Below are 20,475 nucleotides of genomic sequence, written 5' to 3' on the forward strand. Positions count from 1 at the left end.
GCCCAAACCCAGCAACTCTCTAGTCTAGTCCAATCAAAGGGAACATGCTCTGAACACACCCTTGCAGCTGAAGCCTGGTAGAGCTCCACATTCTTTGCAAATGCCCAGAATCTTAAGCGAGGGCTTCCAAGGAACTCCACATGGCACCTCTCCACATGTCCATTGCTCCCATGCTGCACCTGCCCCTGAAGCTGGGTCTGGGCTTATAGCGGTGACAGCAAATATTAGAATAATCAGATTTACTACCTTAAGGTCACTATTCAATCACATGAACTCAAATGGTTGCTCATTTACAAAAAATGAAATTGACAAAACTGTTTTGCTCTTTGTCATCAATTGCCAATCAATCTGAGGGACATCTATATGAAGGACAAAATACAAAACAAGCAGATAATTCAACAAACAACTCCTTTAAAGACTGTCAGTCACTTAATATGAAAATTCACTTTTATCAAACTGCCTTATACTACATTTTCATGCTTGTATGTTGGATATAATCTTTCAAAAACAATTAAAAGGCACAGGAGATATTTTATGTGACATAACACTGGAAGTATTATTATTCTTCAGAGAATTGCCTCGTCTGAACTGAGGGAGAAAAACCTAAGCAAAGCCAAGCAGGACTGAAAGGTAGTAAAGGAAATATTAGTAGGAGCCTGGCTGGTCCTCTCAGCGAAGAACTGGTTCGAGATCAGGCACCGGCTCCGAACTGGCCCTCGAACTGCCTTGGTGGAAAGGGGGTATCAGAGACTGACTGGAAATGCTAAAGACAAACAACAGTGGTTGTAAAGACAATCAACATGCTGTGAATGGTAACTATGAACAGGGGGGCACACTGAAGCATTGCACATTGCCTGTCATCCTGACAGAGAGACAGACTGAAACAAAGACCACAGAGCCAAAAATCCTAATTGTGACAGATTAAGAATCAACCAATATGTATTAAAATTTGATATGCCCCTGGCTCCCTTTCAGTATACTAAAGGAGTAGGATCAAGTATTTTGATTGATTGGTTTAATTAGTCATTGGTCAGAAAGTATGATTAATTCACGAATTAATCCTTTATTAGAGGAGCCCATATTTAACACATTAGCCAGCATCAATCATCAAAGATAAAGCAGAGTGAAAACATGGTTAAGAAAAGTAGAAAAATATGAAGGGAAACATATCACCTTGATGGCTACTGATTTATAAACATGCCATACTGAAATACAACAATCAGTGACAAGACTTAAACTGCCAAACAAAATGGTTTTAATAAATGTCGAAGTATTTTTTTTTCCAGGAGCTGGAGCTTTCTTTCATTCTAATGACCAAACCACCATACTATGGTTTAGTGTAGCAGGCTAGCTAGCTGAATTTATCATTACATTATAAATTGGTATAACAGCTGAGCCAGCTTGCCAGTTAACGACTGGTAATCAAAGTTAAGATAATTAAATAGCATCTCTGGTCATTTTTTATTTAGTTAGCTATTTAACTTGCTAAAGACTTTTATTTTTAACAAGTAGGCCGCTAACGCAACTGTTAACTATGTAGTTAATACTAACGGTTAGCTAACCTTAGCTTGTGTAGGCCTACAGTTCAGATAGCCCGTGAACTGAACAGATAGCAAGCATTTTATTATACACACAATGTTTATTCGTATAAAACTAGAACAACGTTACATTAAATTAAACGTAAAAATTATTTGTCAAACTTTGAGAATGTACTTAATTTAGATTTATATTGAGTAATTTACAACGTACCAAAGTTGGAGACACCATCACGTGATGTAACTATTGCGCCACTTGTCGTGGTAACAATGAAGTGGCGCGATAGTTACATCACGTGACGGTGTCTCCAACTTTAGTACGTTGTGAATTACTCAATATAAATATAAAAAAAGACAGATATTATAGGAGAGAGGAGGAACAATGAGGTGAATCAATTTCATTTTTGTAGGTTTTCGGGATAGGTAATTGGGGTGGGGCCCAATGAAAAGCAAAGTTTATTCGTTTCGTTATACATTATATCTATATTATAAAGAATGTACAGTGGCAAATTATTTAATTAGGTTTGTGCCTAGACGAGTTTGTAGTTACTCTTGGTTTCCAATATTATGTGCTCATCTCTGTGGTTTTCAATTCGGGACCTGACAGGCGTACCCATTAAATTATGTTGCCTGTTGCTTTGTTGCTGTACATGTTTAAACATGTCAACACATTTAAATTCAATATTGTAGACAGAAGTTTTGTTTGATGGGCACTTTCGTCTGTCTACGCTGGTAGTGACGCTTACCTACCCATGTCACGTGATGGGTATGTTTTTCCGCCGGAAGAGGCGATGTGGAAGTGTATTTCCTGGTTTATGTCCGACAGAAGGCAGCAGTTTTCATCCTCATGGTGATCACAAACAATTAGCTAGCGATCTAACCCAGAGCGAATGAGCAGTTACCGAGGTCTTGATTATTCTGTCAGCCTCATGTGAGATGCCTGGCATGTCCTTGTTGTTTCCCTGTCGAAAATAACAGCCTTGACAGGTAAGTGTCAAAGTTGATGAACTAGCAGTCTGTTCTAGCTAGGTAGACAGCAAGACAGTTCGGTAGCTAGCTCGCTCTCTGTGCGACATCAGTTAGCTCTTAGCTTGCTACAGGTCTGTAGTTTGTCATTCTGTGTTTTGCTAACTGGCTATATTAGATAGCCAGTGTGGTTCACTTCGACACGACTAGCTGGCTAGACAGCCACTGTTATTGTTCTGTTCGAAGTTCCCAGGAAAAGAAGGCTTTAAGCTAGCCAGAGTAGCTCTTTTGTCTGTTTCTCAGGATGCAGGGCAGCTAAGCAGATGGCTAACGTTAGCTAGCTAGCGTTTTGTGCTAACAGTCCCCGAGACTGAGTTTATTTGTTTTCCTCCTTTACGTTCCTATATTTTACGTTACGTGACGTTTGTTTGTCACCTAGTTAGCCATGGATAGATTGCGATTAGCTAGCAGCAAATGAATTGTTCTTTAAATTGAATGGTAATTGATGGTTACTCCGATAAGCCTATATGTCTCTGGGTTGACTGTTAGCAAGTGTTGAATTAACTTTCGATGCCCTACTTTTAGTTTCGCTTTTTGGCAACCGATACTTTACTCAAGTTTGATTAAATTTGAAATAAGACGACTTGTTAGTATCTGTTGATATATTTGTCATCTGATTAGCTAACGTTAGCTACTTTAGGATCTGCAAAAGACTAGAAAGTCAAGCAAGCTAGTTATTTAGCTAGCGGCGAACATTTGCTTCCAACAAACTTATTTTCAGTTCAATGTTTTAACGGAATGCAGAATTAGATACAGGCAACTGTCATATTGTCAACATGTCACTTTAATCACGTAACGTTGCAAGAAAGGGGAAATGTTTTCATTTGGTCAATCAGTGATGTTGTCGGCAAGGTAACATTAAATACTGCATCACTTTGAGCAGTACGAAACTTGATCTTGGTGGACAGGGGGGTCATTCCATGTGAATTGTTATTCTTTCTGACCAGGAATTACTGTACGTATTGTTGCGAACAAGAATTACTTGGCTGTTTTGACAATTAATTAAAACAACCAATGTAACTAGCTGGTTAACGTTGTCGCCAACTTCAACATGCGACGGTGATGAAGGGGTCGCAGGAACCCAGAGTGTAACCCTCCCTTCCTGGTTTCCGTTACAAAATGTACCTCACAAGAATTGTAATTGAGTGAACTTATTAACTAGGTGCATCAGGGAAAACGGCGACACCGTGATCATGCAGTCTGGTATCAACCAGCTGGGACAGGAAGCTCATTTATGTTAGTCTTTAGAATGATAAGGCGCGGTAAAGCCAGGAGCTGTGGAAGAGAGAAGCAGGTGTCATTAACTGCAAACGGGAGTTGTTTACAGTGAGTTAGCCCCGTGAGTCAGCAGTATTTTTTTGAAGGCCGAATGTGGGATTCCCTGCTTTAATAAAAGATAATGAATGATGGTGCAATAAATATGAATTGTGAAGTCTTTTTTATGACGATTGTGACATGTTTATAATCTTAAGGTCTGTTTCTTTTTGGTCCTTTTATATTTCTTCTGATACTGACAGGAAAAAGCTGTCGCACTGAAGACTTAAAAAAAAAGTGAATGTGTACTCCTCTGGTGGCATATCTGTCCATCTCCTAGCTGTTTTCTTCCTTCCTATCAGAAGTCATCTTGAGTTGTGTGCACCAAGCAAGGAAACACCCTTAAGCAGGACAGGGAATTGGTTTCCAGCAGGAGCCCATTGACTTGAATAGCTTAAAAGTGTCTGCATAAAACCTCACACAAATGTCTCTTAGAATCCACATCACTTAGAACTCTGTGGTTTGGGAAGTGGAATATGATGTGGAAGAAACAAATGAGGGTGCCAAAGAAACAATGTGCAATAAGTATAGAAGGACTGGGGGGAGAGCACCTCTCAGGGGTTCTGTAAGTGAAAATGCACTTATATCTTATATTTCTGTACTTTTTTCCCTTTATTCTGATTGGGGCCAGTATTTTCCCGTTGATGTCTCGACGAGAGCTCTCTCTCTCTCCTGTGAACGCGCTCAGTAATGGGTGATATTATTGCTCAGAAAGGGAATATCTCGGAGCTGGCCCCTTTGTGCTGCTTTCACGTTCTATCCAAACTGTTTTTGGCATTTCAATTTTCGGCATGTCCCCAACTGTCACCTAACCAGGCTGCAAACTTTGTTTCTTGTCAGGGGGCTGTCTGTCCTAACTTAAATAACGGAGCACTTTTCTAGTATGTCTCAAAAGCCAATTTCAGCACCCTGCAAGATCAGGTGGAGATGCCTCTGGAATTTAAAGTGCTTGAATGGGGAGTCTTTTTGGCCTGGTGGATTTTATTGTCTAATTTAAGTTAAGGGTTTTTTTTTTTGAAGAAGGTACTTTTATATATACATTGCATTTTCATTTTGTTTTTCATTTTATTTTTGCGATTTGCAATGGTTAAAACCTACGTAGACGCAATTTTACACACACAGGTGTGTCATCAAACAAAGGTCACAGCTGAAATTCGCCCTTTGACCCTCCTGCAAAATATACAAGCATGCACAAATAAGGCCCTGCAAAACAAAGCAGTTTGGTCTGGTGATCTGCATGTAGGTGACCCAATTTCAGTGGTGGATGTGTTGCTGTCAAAGATGTTATTTTCATAAGAAGATACTGATCTCTGTCTGTGTCACACTGAAAGATCAGTTCCTGCCACATACAGTCCAGTGTTCAAGCTTGAGTGCTCTGGTCAGGTGGATGCCTATAAATGTTTGTTGCCATTGTCTGTGGGTTGAGATAAATTCTACACTGTACAGAAGTAAAGCCACGAGGTCCGAATGCTCATGAATATTTGTGATCAAAGAGATAGCCAGTGTCACTTCCTGAATGCCTTATCAGCCTTGGGAAAATAAGCAGAGTCGAGCAGCTCGTTACGATTAGAACCTTTGCAACGCAGCATTTCACTGATCTGCTTCCTGTGACCTCTGACCTCTTCCCAGCGTTGCCATGGAGCCCCTGGCCGTGGAGGACGACATCTGCATCCTGAGGCACGAGACGGCGTACTCCACCGCCGAGAGCCCGGTGTCCACGTGCGCCGGGGACGAGTCGGTGGCCTCCCACTTCGCCCTGGTCACCGCCTACGAGGACATCAAGAAGCGGCTCCGGGACGCAGAGAGGGAGAACACATTGTTGCGGAAGAGAGTCAAGCAGCTGGAAGACAAGGTGGGACGGGACACCTTCATTTCCACACATGTAAATCAGTTTGTTCAGCTGGAGGAAAAGGTGGGACGGGACACCTTCATTTCCATACATGTAAATCAATTTGTTCAGCTGGAGGATAAGGTGGTGCAGGACCCCTTCATTTCAACACATTTGAAGCAATTTTTAGTCTCCTCACAAGTACTGAAGCCTATTTACACATGTCAGCATTTTTCACGAGCACCAAGGATGTGCTGTAAAATATGTATGTACCTTACTATTACCCCATGTGAAAATGCTAGTGCATTTAACTAATGCTGACTTTTAGTTATGCCAGAAGACCAGGAACACGTGTTTGCCTGCTGTGACTCTAACAAAATGTCTGAGCCATTATTTTGTTTTGTTTTTACATGCATTTACATTATAATAGAACAAGAGATCATGGAACCTGTTTTTTTTTTCTTCATTATGATGCTGTTGTTGGTCTGTTCCTTGTTACGTGAGTGTGCTGTCTTTTTTTTAACATGGGGGGGGTCCTTATGTCTGTAGTTGTACATGCCTGAGGAGCCCACGTCAGAGGGACCCCAGTATGTGAACAAGGCTTTCAGCGCCTACCGGGGGATCTACATAGAGAAGAAAGACCTGCAGATGGAGCTCAACAAAGTGGTGCGTACAGTACAGCCGGACAGTAACGTTCTTGCAGCGTGCAGGCAACATGGTTTTTACTTTCTGTGTGCACTGCCCCTCAATAAATCGGTACATTCAGTATGCAGGGACAGCAGGTGTTTTCACCGGTCCAAGCTAATGCAGGACATTATGGTAACCTTTCTGCGACATCCAACAATGCGACAGCCACGTTGCTTCTCAGCAAATCTGTACCTGTGTTGTCAAAATATGGCAGGTTATTTTATGGCTTGGATACTTTCAAGAAATGTTTAGATGACAGCTTGCCATAGTTTCCATGAATGTTGGACCTCCATTTTAGATCATAAACTGGTAGAATGCAAAGTGGCTGGACACCAGGTGAGGGCAAAGACTAACTTGAATTTAATCATGCTTAGACTTAAACAATGATGTTAGAAGCTAAAATAATTTGTTCTAGAAGACATTGTAATTCCCTCTATAGATATGTTGGACAGGAGGAAATGGTCAGAGCTTTGCATCATTTGAGCATGCCTATGATAACAATGGAGGACACTTGAGAAATAACTTCTATTACTATGAATTAACTTCTATAATATACATCCACTGGGTGGCAGCAAAGACCTCTTGAAAATAGAAGAGAAAATCATATTGGTGGAGGAACTGTCAGTGTTTTCCGGGATTAGCTCAACACAAGAATTGCTAATCATGACGCAATATACAGAAAACTGCATATTATACAGTGCAGAAATGGTTTAGAACTGGATTCCAGACGTGTGTTGAATCCCATATAAACTGCTGTTGCACTATTGAACAAGGTACTTGACCTTGATTGCTTCAGTAAATGTCCAGCTGTATAAAAAGTAAATATATGCAATGTAAGCTGTGTCAGTTTGTTAAACAAATATGATGAAGCTTTGATCTATTTTCAGTGAAGCACCCTGGCTGTTTTGAATGTGTACTGAATGTGTGTGGTTGTTTTTGGCAAAATCATTTCACACATTTTGTGCTGTCCTCAGTTTATCTCTGGTCCCTGGTAGCTTGCAAAAATCAGCTGTAGATGGAGAGAAGCAAAGGAGAATTACAAACTGAATCTTAAATTTACATTTACATTTATTGTAATATGGCAGACGCTTTTATCCAAATTCTAAAAATGAGGGATTTCTCAGTTCTAAAAATTAGGGATTTCTCAGTTCTGTGTGGTTGCCTAGGTTCTGTTGAAAGGGGTGAGCAGGAAACAGATATACTTCGTTCTCAGTTCTAAAAATTAGGGATTTCTCAGTTCTGTGTGGTTGGCTAGGTTCTGTTGAAAGGGGTGAGCAGGAAACAGGAAACAGATATACTTGGAACAGGCTTCGCCGGTCTTATGACCATAGGTTTCTGTCAGTTTTACAAAAAATAGTTGGGTTGACTTTGTGACAGGAGCAATACTGAGCTCGCCTATATCTAATTATTTCTTGTTTACTGTGGCTCTCCCACAAACTCCTGCAGACGAGTTCCTGTTACATTCCTATATTTCACTCAAAGGCCTGTGTTTCGCTGTTGTATTTCCTCCATGCTGATTTTGGCAGAGGAGAGAGAAGACTGAGTCAGAGAAGATCCTGACCGAGCAGCTGCAGGCACGAGAGCTGGAGCTCCTGCAGCTACGGACAGAAGTGGAGACCAATCAAGGTACAGTACACCTGCCCCCGCCCCTGACTAACAATCAAGGCACAGCACAGCTGACCCTAACAGTCAAGGTGAGGTACATAGGGCCTCGTCCCATAGCCAACAGCATAAGTGCAGCACACACAAGCCACAAACACCTGCTACAGCGTGGTGTATATGGCATTCAACCGTGGGACACGCAAGCCCTGCTCCTTACCAAGGAACAGCACTCTCCTTCCTGTTACCAGTGAGTGTCCCTCAGGGGATGGGCGGCAGTGTAGCACACTGGTAAGGTCCAGGGCTTGTAACTGAAAGGCTCCTAGTTCGTTTCCTGCTAGGGCACTAACGCTGTACCCTTGGGAACGGTACGTAACCCAGAATTTCCTCAGTAAATATCCAGGTGTATGAATGGATTACATGTCAAAATTTTAACCTGTGTAAGTTCCTGTGTAAGTCACACTGGATAAGAGTGAATGCTAAATGACAGTAATCTGATGTCACATTACATGTATTAGTATTGTTTGTCCTTGGTGATGAAGCATAACCCAGCATTTTTGTGGTCTCTGCTTTGTGATGAAGAGTATGACTTGTTCTTTGTGTGGTTTGCCCTCAGTGATAAAAAGTATGAGCAATCTGCAGGACCACTGGGAAGCAGAGAAGGCAAACAGCGAGATGAAGATCCGTTCTTTGCAAGAGGAGCTGGATAAAGTGAAGAAGCTATACAGCCAGCTGCAGGAGAGGTGCAAGGTGCGTGTGTGTGTGCGCGCGTGTGTGTGTGTTCACTCTTGTTCACAGATGTGTTTAAAGATGGCTCTGCCCTAATGCACATAGTTTTCCTGATGAGTTCATGTCTTTTTTTTTTTCTTTTTTTTTTTAGGATGAACCTGACAAATATGTGACCGGCTGCAGTCAGAAGCAGGAAGCTGAACCCAGCACTGGGTATGTCCATTTTCACCATTTCCCATAATGCTGTGGTGTATAGATATAGATTTGACTGCTGTGCCTGAAGTGGCTTGAGTTACTCCAGCCCCAGTCTCACAGGAGAAGTCGAGAAGCAGATTTATCGCCCTTTCTCATCAAGCAGAGAATCGCTTTATATTCCTGTCAGTGGCCGTTTTGCTGTTTTTACTTGATAAAATGGTTCCAATTAACACATCTCTGTAAAACGCCCTAGGCCTCATTAATGGGAATAATTGTCTTCCTGCCTCCTCCAGCCATTACAGGCACAGTACTGAGGAGGGGAAAAAAAAAGTTTTTTTCTGCGGAGGGTGCAGAATGAGATTGTAGCCACTAGAGGACGCCAAAGGACCTCAAAAGCAGATAAATGTATCTGTTTCAACTTTTCACCACAGTATTTCTCAGCATGTTGTGAAATATCCCAGAAACATGCTCCTGAGAAGAACTGGGGGCCTGATAAGAGATAATGAAGCTCTTTAGAAGGAGCATGTGTACTGAAGATGCCAGGTTGCTTTACGCAATGGTACTACATCCAAACTTAAAAAGAGTTCAATGTTGAACTACCTTCAGCGTTTTTGAGGAGTGTACACTTGCATAGCAAAGAACGATTTGCGTGCAGAAAGCAAAGTGAAGGACAAACTTTGTGCACAAGATACGTTGTTTAATCTCAATCGTTTTTGCATGTGGTCTTTTTTCACACATCATTTCGTCAACTGGGAAAGGTGACAGCAATTGCCACTGTTTCATTTATTTTAGCGCAAAAGCATAGCGCTAGTGAGCTACAGGTCCCACTGTAGTGGGGGGGGGGGAGGGGGGGTGTGTGGACTTTATTTGAGGTTGTGTGTTCTGTCCCTTGCTTTGTCATTATGTCGCACAACCAGAGACGGTTCTGTGATGTGTGGTTATTGTCATTCCTGATTATATATTAAAAAGCGGCCTTCACCAGACTATTTTCGAGTTCATGTAACAACAGGAATGTAGAGTGTGTCCAAATGTGTGCTTGTGCGAGCGCGTCACTGTACGAAGGCTCACGGTTACCTGATGTTGCCGTGCTCAGCCTGTCCCAGCTGGCGTGAGCGTGGAAAGACGGAGAGGGACGCAGCACCCGCACCCACAAAGCAGTAAATGACAGTTCTGCACCCTCAGCGCGGCGGCAGCAGCAGCAGCAGCATCTCTGTAACAAGGAATTTCAGACACGCTGGCTGAACTTCAGCTGCAGCAGCGAAGGCATGTGTGAAAGTAACCGCATGTGTTCACGTTGCATTCGTATGACGGAAGCGGTGTCATACGATGTGCTGCTGAGGCCTGCACTTGTGTGCTGGTGTTACAGGGTAAAATTAAAAAAACATCAAACGTTGTGTCTGAAATATTCAAACATGACCGAAGACATTTTAAAAAAAATTGATTTGCTCAGGTTTCCCTTTCAGGTTTATGTTGCTAAGCACAGACAATCTTCATATTGAATGTGTTGATTTTAGTGTCATTTACAGTGCAAAACAGTAAAATGCTATAATACATATGTAGTGGGATTTTTGTATTTTTCAGCATTTAAATAAATGATGTATAGTAGTATTTATGTTTAAAGAAAAATAAATATTAAAGGTAGGCCATTTTAAAAATGCACTCATCTTTTAATAAAGGAACTACTGAAGAATGAGTCTATGGAATTTGCCACACTGAAGATTGTTGTGTCATATAAAATATTCACGCATAGATTCAGTGATTTTTTTTTTTCTCACTTGAACCAGTTTTTGATCAGGTCTTTTAAAAAGGTCTTTAAATCTGTTTTTTTTTCCTGACATAATCACTTTTAAAGCAACCAGTGAAATGTCCAATGAATGGGAGTAATGCTAAAGTTTTAGTCTTGTGGAGACCTATCTGATTAGGCCAGGTCTGGCACACTCCTTCCCTGAAGTAGACTAACTGATGCTGTCTGCTGTTACTAGTGTGGGCATCTTTTAATGCACTGTGTATGAAGTCCATACACTAGTACAGCAGTGACTGTGAGACAGGTTGCTGGTTTCACACAGAGTCAGTAGAAGGAATCCGATGATACATCGAGGAAACCCATTTCAGAGGAGGCAGAAACCCGTAATTTGTTTGTGTGTGCACGCGTGCGCATGCACATACATTTGTGTGTGTGCATGTGCACCCATGTGTCTAATCCGCCGTGTGGGCTGGAGACATCAGAACCTCGTCGTTGCTGAAGTGCCGAACACAGTGACTCACAGCTGTCACCCCCTCCCCCTGTCAGTTTTGAAGCCGTTGTGTCCCCCCCACCCATAGGAGGAAGCGTGACTCAGACCACTCAGATGGACGACCCTGCTGCAGTACTGGCGAAGTTCACGCTCCGTATGGTGTGCGCTCACTTTGTGCCACGAGACCTTAATGTTCCAGGATCGGTGCTCTCTAAAATCCCCTGCAGAACATGGTCCCTGTGTCCCCTCCACACTCATGTGCAGTGTTATGATCAAAAAAGAAGTTTTTATTTTTGAAATTTGTGTGCTGAGTTTTTATTTGAGTTTTTGTTTTAATGTAAGTAGTAGAATTTAATACAAGCTAGCTGACGACATACTTCTTACAAGAACATCTATACACATTATCCACATAGCTTAAACATATAGTGTATAAGTTGTTTTACCGTGCTGCAGCTTCAAATTGTGTTTCATTTTTGAGGTGCCGAGCTCAGTGGCAAGCTAATGCTGGATAAACTGCAGTGAAAACTGAAACTGAAAGAACTGTTAGCCAAGAGTTTCCCACAGTACTCTGGTGAATATTGTGCACTCAAGCATTGACGATCATTACAAAATGCTAGTCTTGCTCATTGTGACTGAAGAAATCTTGTTTCAAAGCTGGTACATTCAATATATTCAAATTGGATGCATCTTAAGAATGATATTTGGTGAGCTCTGACTTATTTAATGAAAATAACTTCTTTTTCCCGGTCAGTTCCTCTAACCAAACAATGAAGAAAAAACAGAAGCAAAAAGCATTTTCGTCTTCATTAACAGAAGCAGTAGCAGTATGTGGAGACATCCCAACAGAATTTGACTCATTTTATGGCCACACATTTGCACATTACAGAATAAAGAGCATGCCATTTTCTTAACCTGCTGCACGCTGCATAGCTAAATGCATGTTTGAGCCCCCTCTCTGAAGGGAGAGTTCTCCAGTGAAAAGTCAGCGTGTAAATGATGTTGCTGATATTGTTGGTGCCTCTCTGAACACTCCTCCACAGTTCCATACCTCCAAACACCACGCTCCATAAGTGAGCCGCTCAGAATTCACCGATGTGTTAATTAGACCCTCTCTGTCTTTCCCCTTGTGTTCAGAGCCTCTCAGAGAGGGGTGGGGGGACGTTGTCTACTAAAGGAGATTAACATATTCCCACTGAGTATGTAACATACTGCTGAGCGCACTTTCATTTGCCGGATTCAAACTGTACCTCAGAGAGAAGTACAGAATCACCACATGATCCAATGTATACAGCTTTAGTAATTCCTTTCTTATTGTATGAATTTCGGTGTGGGATGCGGGGTTTTTAAAATATGTTTTGTTTTTGCCCATTCTAAAGAAGTGCATTTCAGGATAATATTAAGTGAAACATTGAGATTGGGCCTCACATTGTCATTTATAAAAAGAGACAGACAAGAGGGAGTGTGGAACACATTTATGTTAAGCCGTAGTTTAAACTGCAAGATGACAGTTGGTTTTGGTGGGATTTTAACTCTGAACTCTACCCCCACATCACTTTTCACTTAATGGATTATTTCAACATGAAATGAGCCAAATGGGCGGAACTTTCATGTGCCCTCAATGACTTACTCAGCAGCCAGTCATATTTCTTGGTTTAGAGAGAAGGGTCATGATTGGTTCATACAACTTGGTGATTGACAGTACAAGGGTGTGGTTGATGAAGATGACAGGTACAATTCTGAAAGCGGTGGAGTTGTGCAGTAATTAAGATTGTGTTTGGGTGGAGTTGGAAGGGGGTGTAGTAGGACTGTAATTATGATTTTGTGGGATGAAGTTCCGAGGGTTATGAAGGAAATGCACAGTAATTAAGGGGGCATGTGAGTTAAGTGCCATTTGATACCAGAAGTATATCAAGCATGTCTCTTGCTGTATTACTTTTCACAGGAATGCTGGTCGGGTGTGGATGTCAGTGCACTGTTTCTGATGCTGTGCTGTTTTCCACAGGGATGCTGCTCTCCTGCAGTCCTACAGGGAGCTGCAAAGAGATATGTCCCGGTTACACGAGGTGGCCAAGCTACAGGCCGACCTGGTGATGAAGCTGAGAGACAGACCGCTTGGTGCAAACAGGCGAGGTGAGGAACTGGTGCCTTGTAGGTAGGCTATGTGCAGTAATCACATACCCATTTCCCTTGCTTTTGGTTAAATTTTTTATTGTATCTTCGCCTTTATTCTCTCTTTCTTTCCCTCTCTGTCTTTCTTTCTCTCTCGCTCTCTGCCTCTTTGTTGGCTACCTTCACGCCCCAAGGAGTCAGTGAGGTACTGGTTGAGACAGGGTATCTCTAAAATGGGCACAAGCACACTCAAACGAATGGACTGGCACTCGCAGTCCTCTCAGAAGTATGCACACACACACAGTATTGTTAGTTCAACTAATTTATTTTCTCAGATAAATTATAACCGCTTCCAGTTTATTGGTAAATTAAGTTGTTGTTTTTTTTTCCTTCTGTCTGCAAGTTCCTCTTTTGAGTGCACAGGAGTTTCCTCTTTTCTCTCCTAGAGCGATAACTCCTCTTCTCTTTTCACACCTTCTCAAAGTCACTGCTGTTCTGCGGATGGCTTGAACATCAGGAGTTAATATTCTCTTAAAACCTGCGGAGAAAGCCTTTCCCATGTGACACTTCTCTTGCCGAGAAAATGTGATGGCATTAGGTTTGGTAAACAAACAAGCAGTAAATACCCATCCAACAGTTTAAAACAATGATGGTGGGGCCCCTTTGCTCCTTTATACCTTTCTTTTAAGTGTAAATTGATAAAATATGTGCAACGCGTAAAACTATAATGAAGTGACTAATGTCACAGACTGGAGGGAAATATTCCGAGGCCTTAAGGAAATACCATACTAAAGCATGATTTTTTTTTTGTGGCAGACAGAGATTATTAAAATATTACAGATAATAAACTCCTGATCGGGTCCCGTCGCTCCCAGTTCTGGTGGGATTGTGTTTTTATTCCCCCAACGCGGCCGACGAAACAGAGGTGCAAATTAAAACAACAACAACAGAAAAAAAATGACATGCGGCGTAGCGGCGTATTTATTTTGGCGACTCCGAGGCGGATTCCTCCTCAGCAGAATGTCAAGGCGGCGGGGATCACAGAGGCCTCGGGCTGCCGCGGCGATATGTGTTTTCTTTAAAGAATCAAAGCAAGTGCCTCTATTCCACCGAGGCGCCGGCTGCGGCAGGAAATTCATCCATTTTATAATAGGACCTTCGCGGCACAGGCATCGGTACTGGAGGCAGAGAGAGAAAGCTCGCCGAGTGAACGCTTGCCAGGAAGCCACAATCTCCTTTATCTGTCTGTGCCGCGTTTTAAAATAAAAAAAATAATAAATAATAAATAAAATTGCTTGGGTCCACTGAAAGCCAGTGAAAGTGTAAAGATGTCAATGGATTCATGATGGTCCCATTTTATAAAGAATAAGTATGTTGATTTATTTTTTGGGTTTTGAGGTTTTTTAATAATTAAAACTCAGAGGGTTCACATCATCCCGGAGAAAGACGGCACCTCATAAAAGCTAACGCAATATAAAAATGAAAATGTATCATAAAAATATTGACAACATTTATACGCTATGTAAAGATGTTAATATATGCCAGTTATTGTCACAATTTCATGCATACCTTTAGAATGCATTCATTTCTACGTATGAAAATGGCCTTTTATGATCTGGCGTATTCTGTAATGTGAGAATACCTCACTGAAGATTTATTTTGTATTTCTAAGCGTACTGTTTTTTTGCACAAGCGTGTTTGAGCCGCCCATCCGTTTGTCTGTCTGCTTTCCTCTGGTGTGTGAGCGCAGAGATGCCATTGCCAGCGGTAAGTTCCTCCGGTCCTCGTCTTATCTGAGGGGTGATGGGAAGCGCGCGAGGAGACTGACAGAGGTGTAACTTTCACACGAAATTGCGCTCTTCGGGAAGAAGCCAATTAATTTCCGAACCTTCGGGAGTTCTCCATCTGTTTTCCATGTCTTTTTAAATCTGCCGTAAGAAGACGCGCCTGGATAAGTCTGTGTATTTTACATTTCATATGTACACATGCATATGTATGTGTATATGTGTATGTTTGTGTGTATATATACAAATATATATTAATCCCCTGCCATGTTTCATTTTGCTTTAGATAATATAAAATGATTATAATTTATCAAATCCTTATTTTGTTTATCAAATATAGGGAGCTTCTCAGAGAGGAAATGTGGACAGGATTTTTGTCAATGAATTTTTTTCTTAATTTTTCTTAATTAACAAGGGAGAGGAAGGAAGTAAGAGGATTGCTCAGGGAATATAAGTGGAATGTATGTGAAAGGGGTGTGAAAATTGATCAAAAAACCCATTGTGTAATATGCCTTTCTGTGCTTTTCTAGTAGTGAAGCGCACAGGAATGCTGTAATTCTTTTGAACAGTTATTTGAGGATGTGTAACGTCCCGGTGTGATGCCTCCAGGTGACAGGATTCCCCCAGTGTTTTGGGGAAAAAGGCCCACACACATGCACACATGCTAAATATGAGGGCAGTCCCCAACATGCAGGGTCTTTAGGGGTCAGCGCCCGCTCTCAACAGAGAGCATACATAGAGGAGGCATAAAAATTTCCCTTTAAAATTATAACGGTCCTGATCCTTGCTTTGTTTATTTGTGATTAACAGTCTTGTCAATTTGAATAGCGTTCACCCACGAGGATCAGATTTTGCATTTATTTATTCATTAACTGTGTCATATGGGTTAGCGCTGATGTCGGCCATTTCAAATGAAATCTTTCCAGTTTTAACAGAGGTGAGATGGTGTTTACTGTAAATATTCTTTTTTAATAACAGATCAGAGATTATTTATTTTTTGTTTTAAAACCAGTCTGTTGTTTTTCTGTCAGTTTTGTGAGGTGCACACAAAGGTTTGCACAAGCTCTTTGTGGGAAGGGTCTGTGACTGTTAAATGAATTTGGTTAATTATTCTTGTTCACTTTAGATTTTATTTGAATATTTCTGTCAGTTGTGTCTTTAAGAGGGGCGGTGGATGGGTAATGATATCATGCCAGCCTTCAAATAGCCTGCAAACACAGGCATAGCTGTACAAATACAGACTAAATAACTGACAGAGAGACGATTATTTTAAGGACTAATGGTAGAACCTAGTAATGCACTGAAAATGTATTTAGTATATTTATGTCTGCTTCTGAGTTAACATTTTGAATATTATACGGTATGAAAGCAAAGCCGTTTGGGAACTGGAACACACTGCACTGTATGACCCATTTTGGTTAAGACTTATTTTTCCCTCTAATCAGCTGCCATTCTCACTGAACTGTACTGCAACTCAAGATTTGTTAATAAAAATTCTGAAATGTTTTTGGGGAGACTGTATTGTGTGATTACTGTTGTATATATTTTGGTCATTCGTACTCTTTACAGCAGAGTCAGTGGTGTTTGACCCTTTTGGTTATGCTCACTGTTTTTTATTTTGTAAAGTGCAAGGCAAACCCATGTCCTTGACGACCTGTTTTCCTTATTTTAATTGTTTTCAGCACCATCGCCACCTACATGTCTTTTGAAACAGGTGAATTCTGAATAACATTGACATACTGCATCTTTTTTTTTTTGGTGGTGGAAAATTGTTTGGTCAGTTAGATATCAGCCAATCACCACCTGGTTGTTTCTCATTTTACAGTTGATTAAAAGGTTGATCGAGGAATACCTTTGAGGGTGGATGATATAGTGTGTGAGAGGACTGTGCAGCCCTCAGGTACTGCTGATGTGATGGATGAAAGGGAGGGGTGTGATTGTGTATAAATGACCAGACCTACAGTATTGAGTTAGCCTGTCCAGGTGCCTGAACCAGCTTTAATTTGGAGATGAATGTGTCTGTTCTCTTGGCCCTCTGTGGGAGGACCAATGGCTGTTTGTGTTTGTTTTTGCAGCCGCCTCAACCATACCTGTGCAGTGCCTGGACGATGTGGAGAGAAACAGCCGAACAGTGAAAGTGACAGCGCCCCGCCCCCCTAGCGCCCCCCCGGTCCCCTCCAGCATGGGCCGTCCCTGCCCCCCTGCTGGCCCCCCTATGCTGGAGGATCTGAGGGAGGACTCCTGGCGGGGGCCCTGGACCAGCCCCCGACCGCCCCCTGTGGGCAGCCCCGCCGGCCCTCTGCCACCCCCTCTGAGCGGTCTGTCCCTGGAGGACAGCTCCTGGTCCTTCCCCAGCCCCCCCAAACCAAGTGATGCCATGTTCTGGGAGAGCCCACGCGTCACAGCGCCCTCTGCTGGAGGCCCAAAGAGCCCTGACGGAGACTGGCTCCATCCATACTGAGGCGGGCAGCCGAACAACTGAGGCGCCCGACATTCACCCTGCCTTAAAGTCACCCCCCTACTGGAGCCTGGCTGGCGCTCCCGAGGGACAGAAAGCGCATGGCGATGGGACAGGAGACCCTTTGAACCGCCACTATTTAAAGACCGACGGGAGAAGCGTGCGCCCAGCGACAGGCAAATGTGTAGCAGTCAAAAGCCAAGTCGTTTCCGTGATGCGGGTTAAGAGTTGTGAACAGGCTAAAATTGTAAGAGGAAAGGTGAAAGCTCTTATCCTTCATTATTGAGGGAAGCCAAAATCTTTTGTGTGGTTGCTGTTTTTCTTCCTCCATCTGCCCCCCCCTGTGATGGCCATCCCTTTTTCACTTCGCATGTCCCCTAGAATACCACTTAATGGATTACTGTTGTTCGGTTGGCCAGTATAATTGTGTGGAAGAGAAATGCTGCGCTCGGATGCATGGCTGGGATATGCAAGTTGCTGTGATGAGTGTCACATGCAGACAGTGGAGACGTTGACCAGACCAGGTGTGAAGTGGAGAAGGATGGTGATGGAGAGGGTTTGTGTGTGTGTGTGTGTGTGTGTGTGTGTGTGTGTGTGTGTGTGTTTGTGTGCGTGCGTGCGTGTGTGTATTTGTCCTCTGGTGCAGCAGGTCTTGGTAAACTGCCTGAAAGTGGCCCTGTCCCCTGTGACGCTCTCAGTGGCTCTCCAGCATTCAAGCAGTGCCGCCCCTTCCACCCACAGCACCTCTACTCCAATACACACTCCAGTACCAGGCCGGCGATCACAGACACAGGTCACAACCTTTCCCCTTTGACCCTAGTGATCAACGCACTTCCTGTACTGCAGGGAGGTATGGCACACTCCAACATGGCCGCACGCATGGAGCATTATCCGTAACGATGTTAGCCATCCTCCTCGCTTGGGTAGAAGCGGCGCAGACAGGAGGTCGCAACGTTTCGGGCTCTGCGACTCAAGGGCTTCGGAGCCACAGGTCCCAGCAGGATGGAAGGGTGGTATTTTAAATCTGTGAGATTTGTAAACTGCTACTCCAGGCTAGATATAAAACAAGCCTGCTCACAAGTTAGCGAAGAAACACCAGAGAATAAGTGTTTAACGTGAATACACATGCTTCAAATCCCACTCTTCCCCTTGTAGCTGGCTCTTTGTTGGCTGCTTGCTGGCTGTGTTCTGCCTCTTTGCTGGCTTTTGGGAAGCCTGGAGAGAGCAATAAACAGTCATGTATACATGTTCTTTTTTTTCTTGGTAGACAGGATATTAATAAGGAAACAAAATGCATTTATGACATGTCCATGTGAATGTGTAGCGAAGCACCTCCAGTTTTACACAAGTGAAGTCAAGCATCCTAATTATGTACAAAGTCATGTGTGTACCAGTAGTTTCAAGGAATGCAAAACCTGTGATGGAGAGCGACCAGTAAAGTCAATGCCATATTCCACAATGGTTCCGAGGTCTCTGGCCCTCCATGCAGTTCAGTTCATTTACAGTTACTCAGTATCTAGAGGACCCAAGTCTCCCAGGACCTGGTGTCTGTCCGTATGAGGACAGAGCCGTCTCAGAGGAAAGGCATTTCAAATGATCTCTTTATAGCATAGCTGTCATTTGTACTGTAAAGACCTCCTTCATCAAAACAGGGATTCGTGTGTATAGTTGTTGCCATGGTGTGGATACCGTCACTGTCAAAATCGATGTACACAATGATGTCCTGGACACGACACGCTAAGTGGAGCCAACACTGGCAGCATGCATAAAACGTACACTCAGTGTTGCATCCATGCATTATCTAGAGAGGAATAATCACAAACTCAAGCAAAGCTTACCAACTGCTGTGTTCTTCAGTGATGAGCATGACAGACTTTAACTGTGTTCCCTTATGGAGAAGACTGGTGTTGGTAGACGCGTGGTGAGAGATTCACGAATTCAGCCCAAGGTGCCATGTCTTAGCATACCTGAACTGTACAGTCCTTTAATCAGAGTGCCCTCAAGACATAATCCTTCTTATCACCTGTGCAGACCCCTTCTGGTTATTCTGGGATGGAATACAGTTTGCATCAATGACACTTCTGGGTTTATTTTTTGGTAGCTATTGTAAAATATAGATCCTTAATCACTGGCAGTTTATTGTTTAAGATTCTAAATAGGACTGTAGCACTGCTTGCTTAAAGACAACTTTAGGGTTACTTTGTTATGTAAATCAGAAATTAGTTGTTTTCTGAAACCAGTATTTTAAAATAACTCGGTGTCTGGTCAGGTGCGCATGGCCCTTACGAGGCTGACTGTGGTGGTTAGTGCATCCAAGCGATTACCTTCCCTCACTGTTTTTCAGACTAGAGACATCCATGTATCTGTATGCCTTTTGCAAGCCTCTTCTTCTGCCAGTCGTTCAGCCGTGGATAGGAACAAGGGTGTTTTTCCCAATTTTGTGTAACTCCCCCCCTCCCCCCCTCCAATTTGATTTGGGTGGATATTAAGCTCTAAGGGAGTTTTTTTTTTCTTTTTTTTTTTCTTCAGTTATGTGCAATTCTGTTTTGTGTGAAGGAGCCTTATCACTTTATTACTGACATTTTTTCATTTACAGCAGTTGTGTTCACAGTACCACTGCAGAAAGATTCGTAAACCAAAATGCAATGTACAGTAGATAGATTTATATTTTAGGACTACTCCACATGAGACAAACTGTTTGTAAATAAATGTACAATAAATAAATTAATGTGAATATAGAGTGGTGTTGCATTGTTAATGTATCCAATTCCTTCTTTCAGTGGTCACAAGCAGTTAAAAGGACAAAACAACCACTGTAGATGTTAGAGTTGATCATAGGCACACCCAAAGTCCAAACTATGGCCTATCGCTATACTAAGACTGTTTGTGTCTGCAAGCCTGATTATCAGTGCAGACATCGTATTGGACAGATGAATTTAAACTAACCAATGAGCATGTGCTTACTGAACTTCTCTAG

General features: G+C 42.5%; 1 protein-coding gene across 1 annotated transcript; it reads left to right on the forward strand.

Moving 5' to 3' along the window:
• Positions 1-2,358: 2,358 nt before the first annotated feature.
• Positions 2,359-20,051, forward strand: azi2 (5-azacytidine induced 2). The gene is made up of 8 exons (XM_036539243.1): positions 2,359-2,522; positions 5,505-5,727; positions 6,253-6,369; positions 7,917-8,016; positions 8,606-8,739; positions 8,870-8,931; positions 13,150-13,277; positions 17,116-20,051. The coding sequence occupies exons 2-8, from the start codon at positions 5,512-5,514 to the stop codon at positions 17,499-17,501; spliced, it is 1,143 nt and encodes a 380-aa protein (XP_036395136.1). The 5' UTR covers positions 2,359-2,522; positions 5,505-5,511; the 3' UTR covers positions 17,502-20,051.
• The last annotated feature ends 424 nt before the right edge of the window (positions 20,052-20,475 follow it).

The sequence above is a fragment of the Megalops cyprinoides genome, chromosome 10, assembly GCF_013368585.1.
Source record: "Megalops cyprinoides isolate fMegCyp1 chromosome 10, fMegCyp1.pri, whole genome shotgun sequence".
NCBI lineage: Eukaryota > Metazoa > Chordata > Actinopteri > Elopiformes > Megalopidae > Megalops > Megalops cyprinoides.

Coding starts and splice junctions, on each gene's coding strand:
- azi2 (XM_036539243.1), top strand. CDS start 5,512: ATGGAGCCCCTGGCCGTGGAGGACGACATCTGCATCCTGAGGCACGAG. Junction 6,370..7,916: donor AGATGGAGCTCAACAAAGTG/GTGCGTACAGTA, acceptor TGATTTTGGCAG/AGGAGAGAGAAGACTGAGTC. Junction 8,017..8,605: donor AGAAGTGGAGACCAATCAAG/GTACAGTACACC, acceptor GTTTGCCCTCAG/TGATAAAAAGTATGAGCAAT.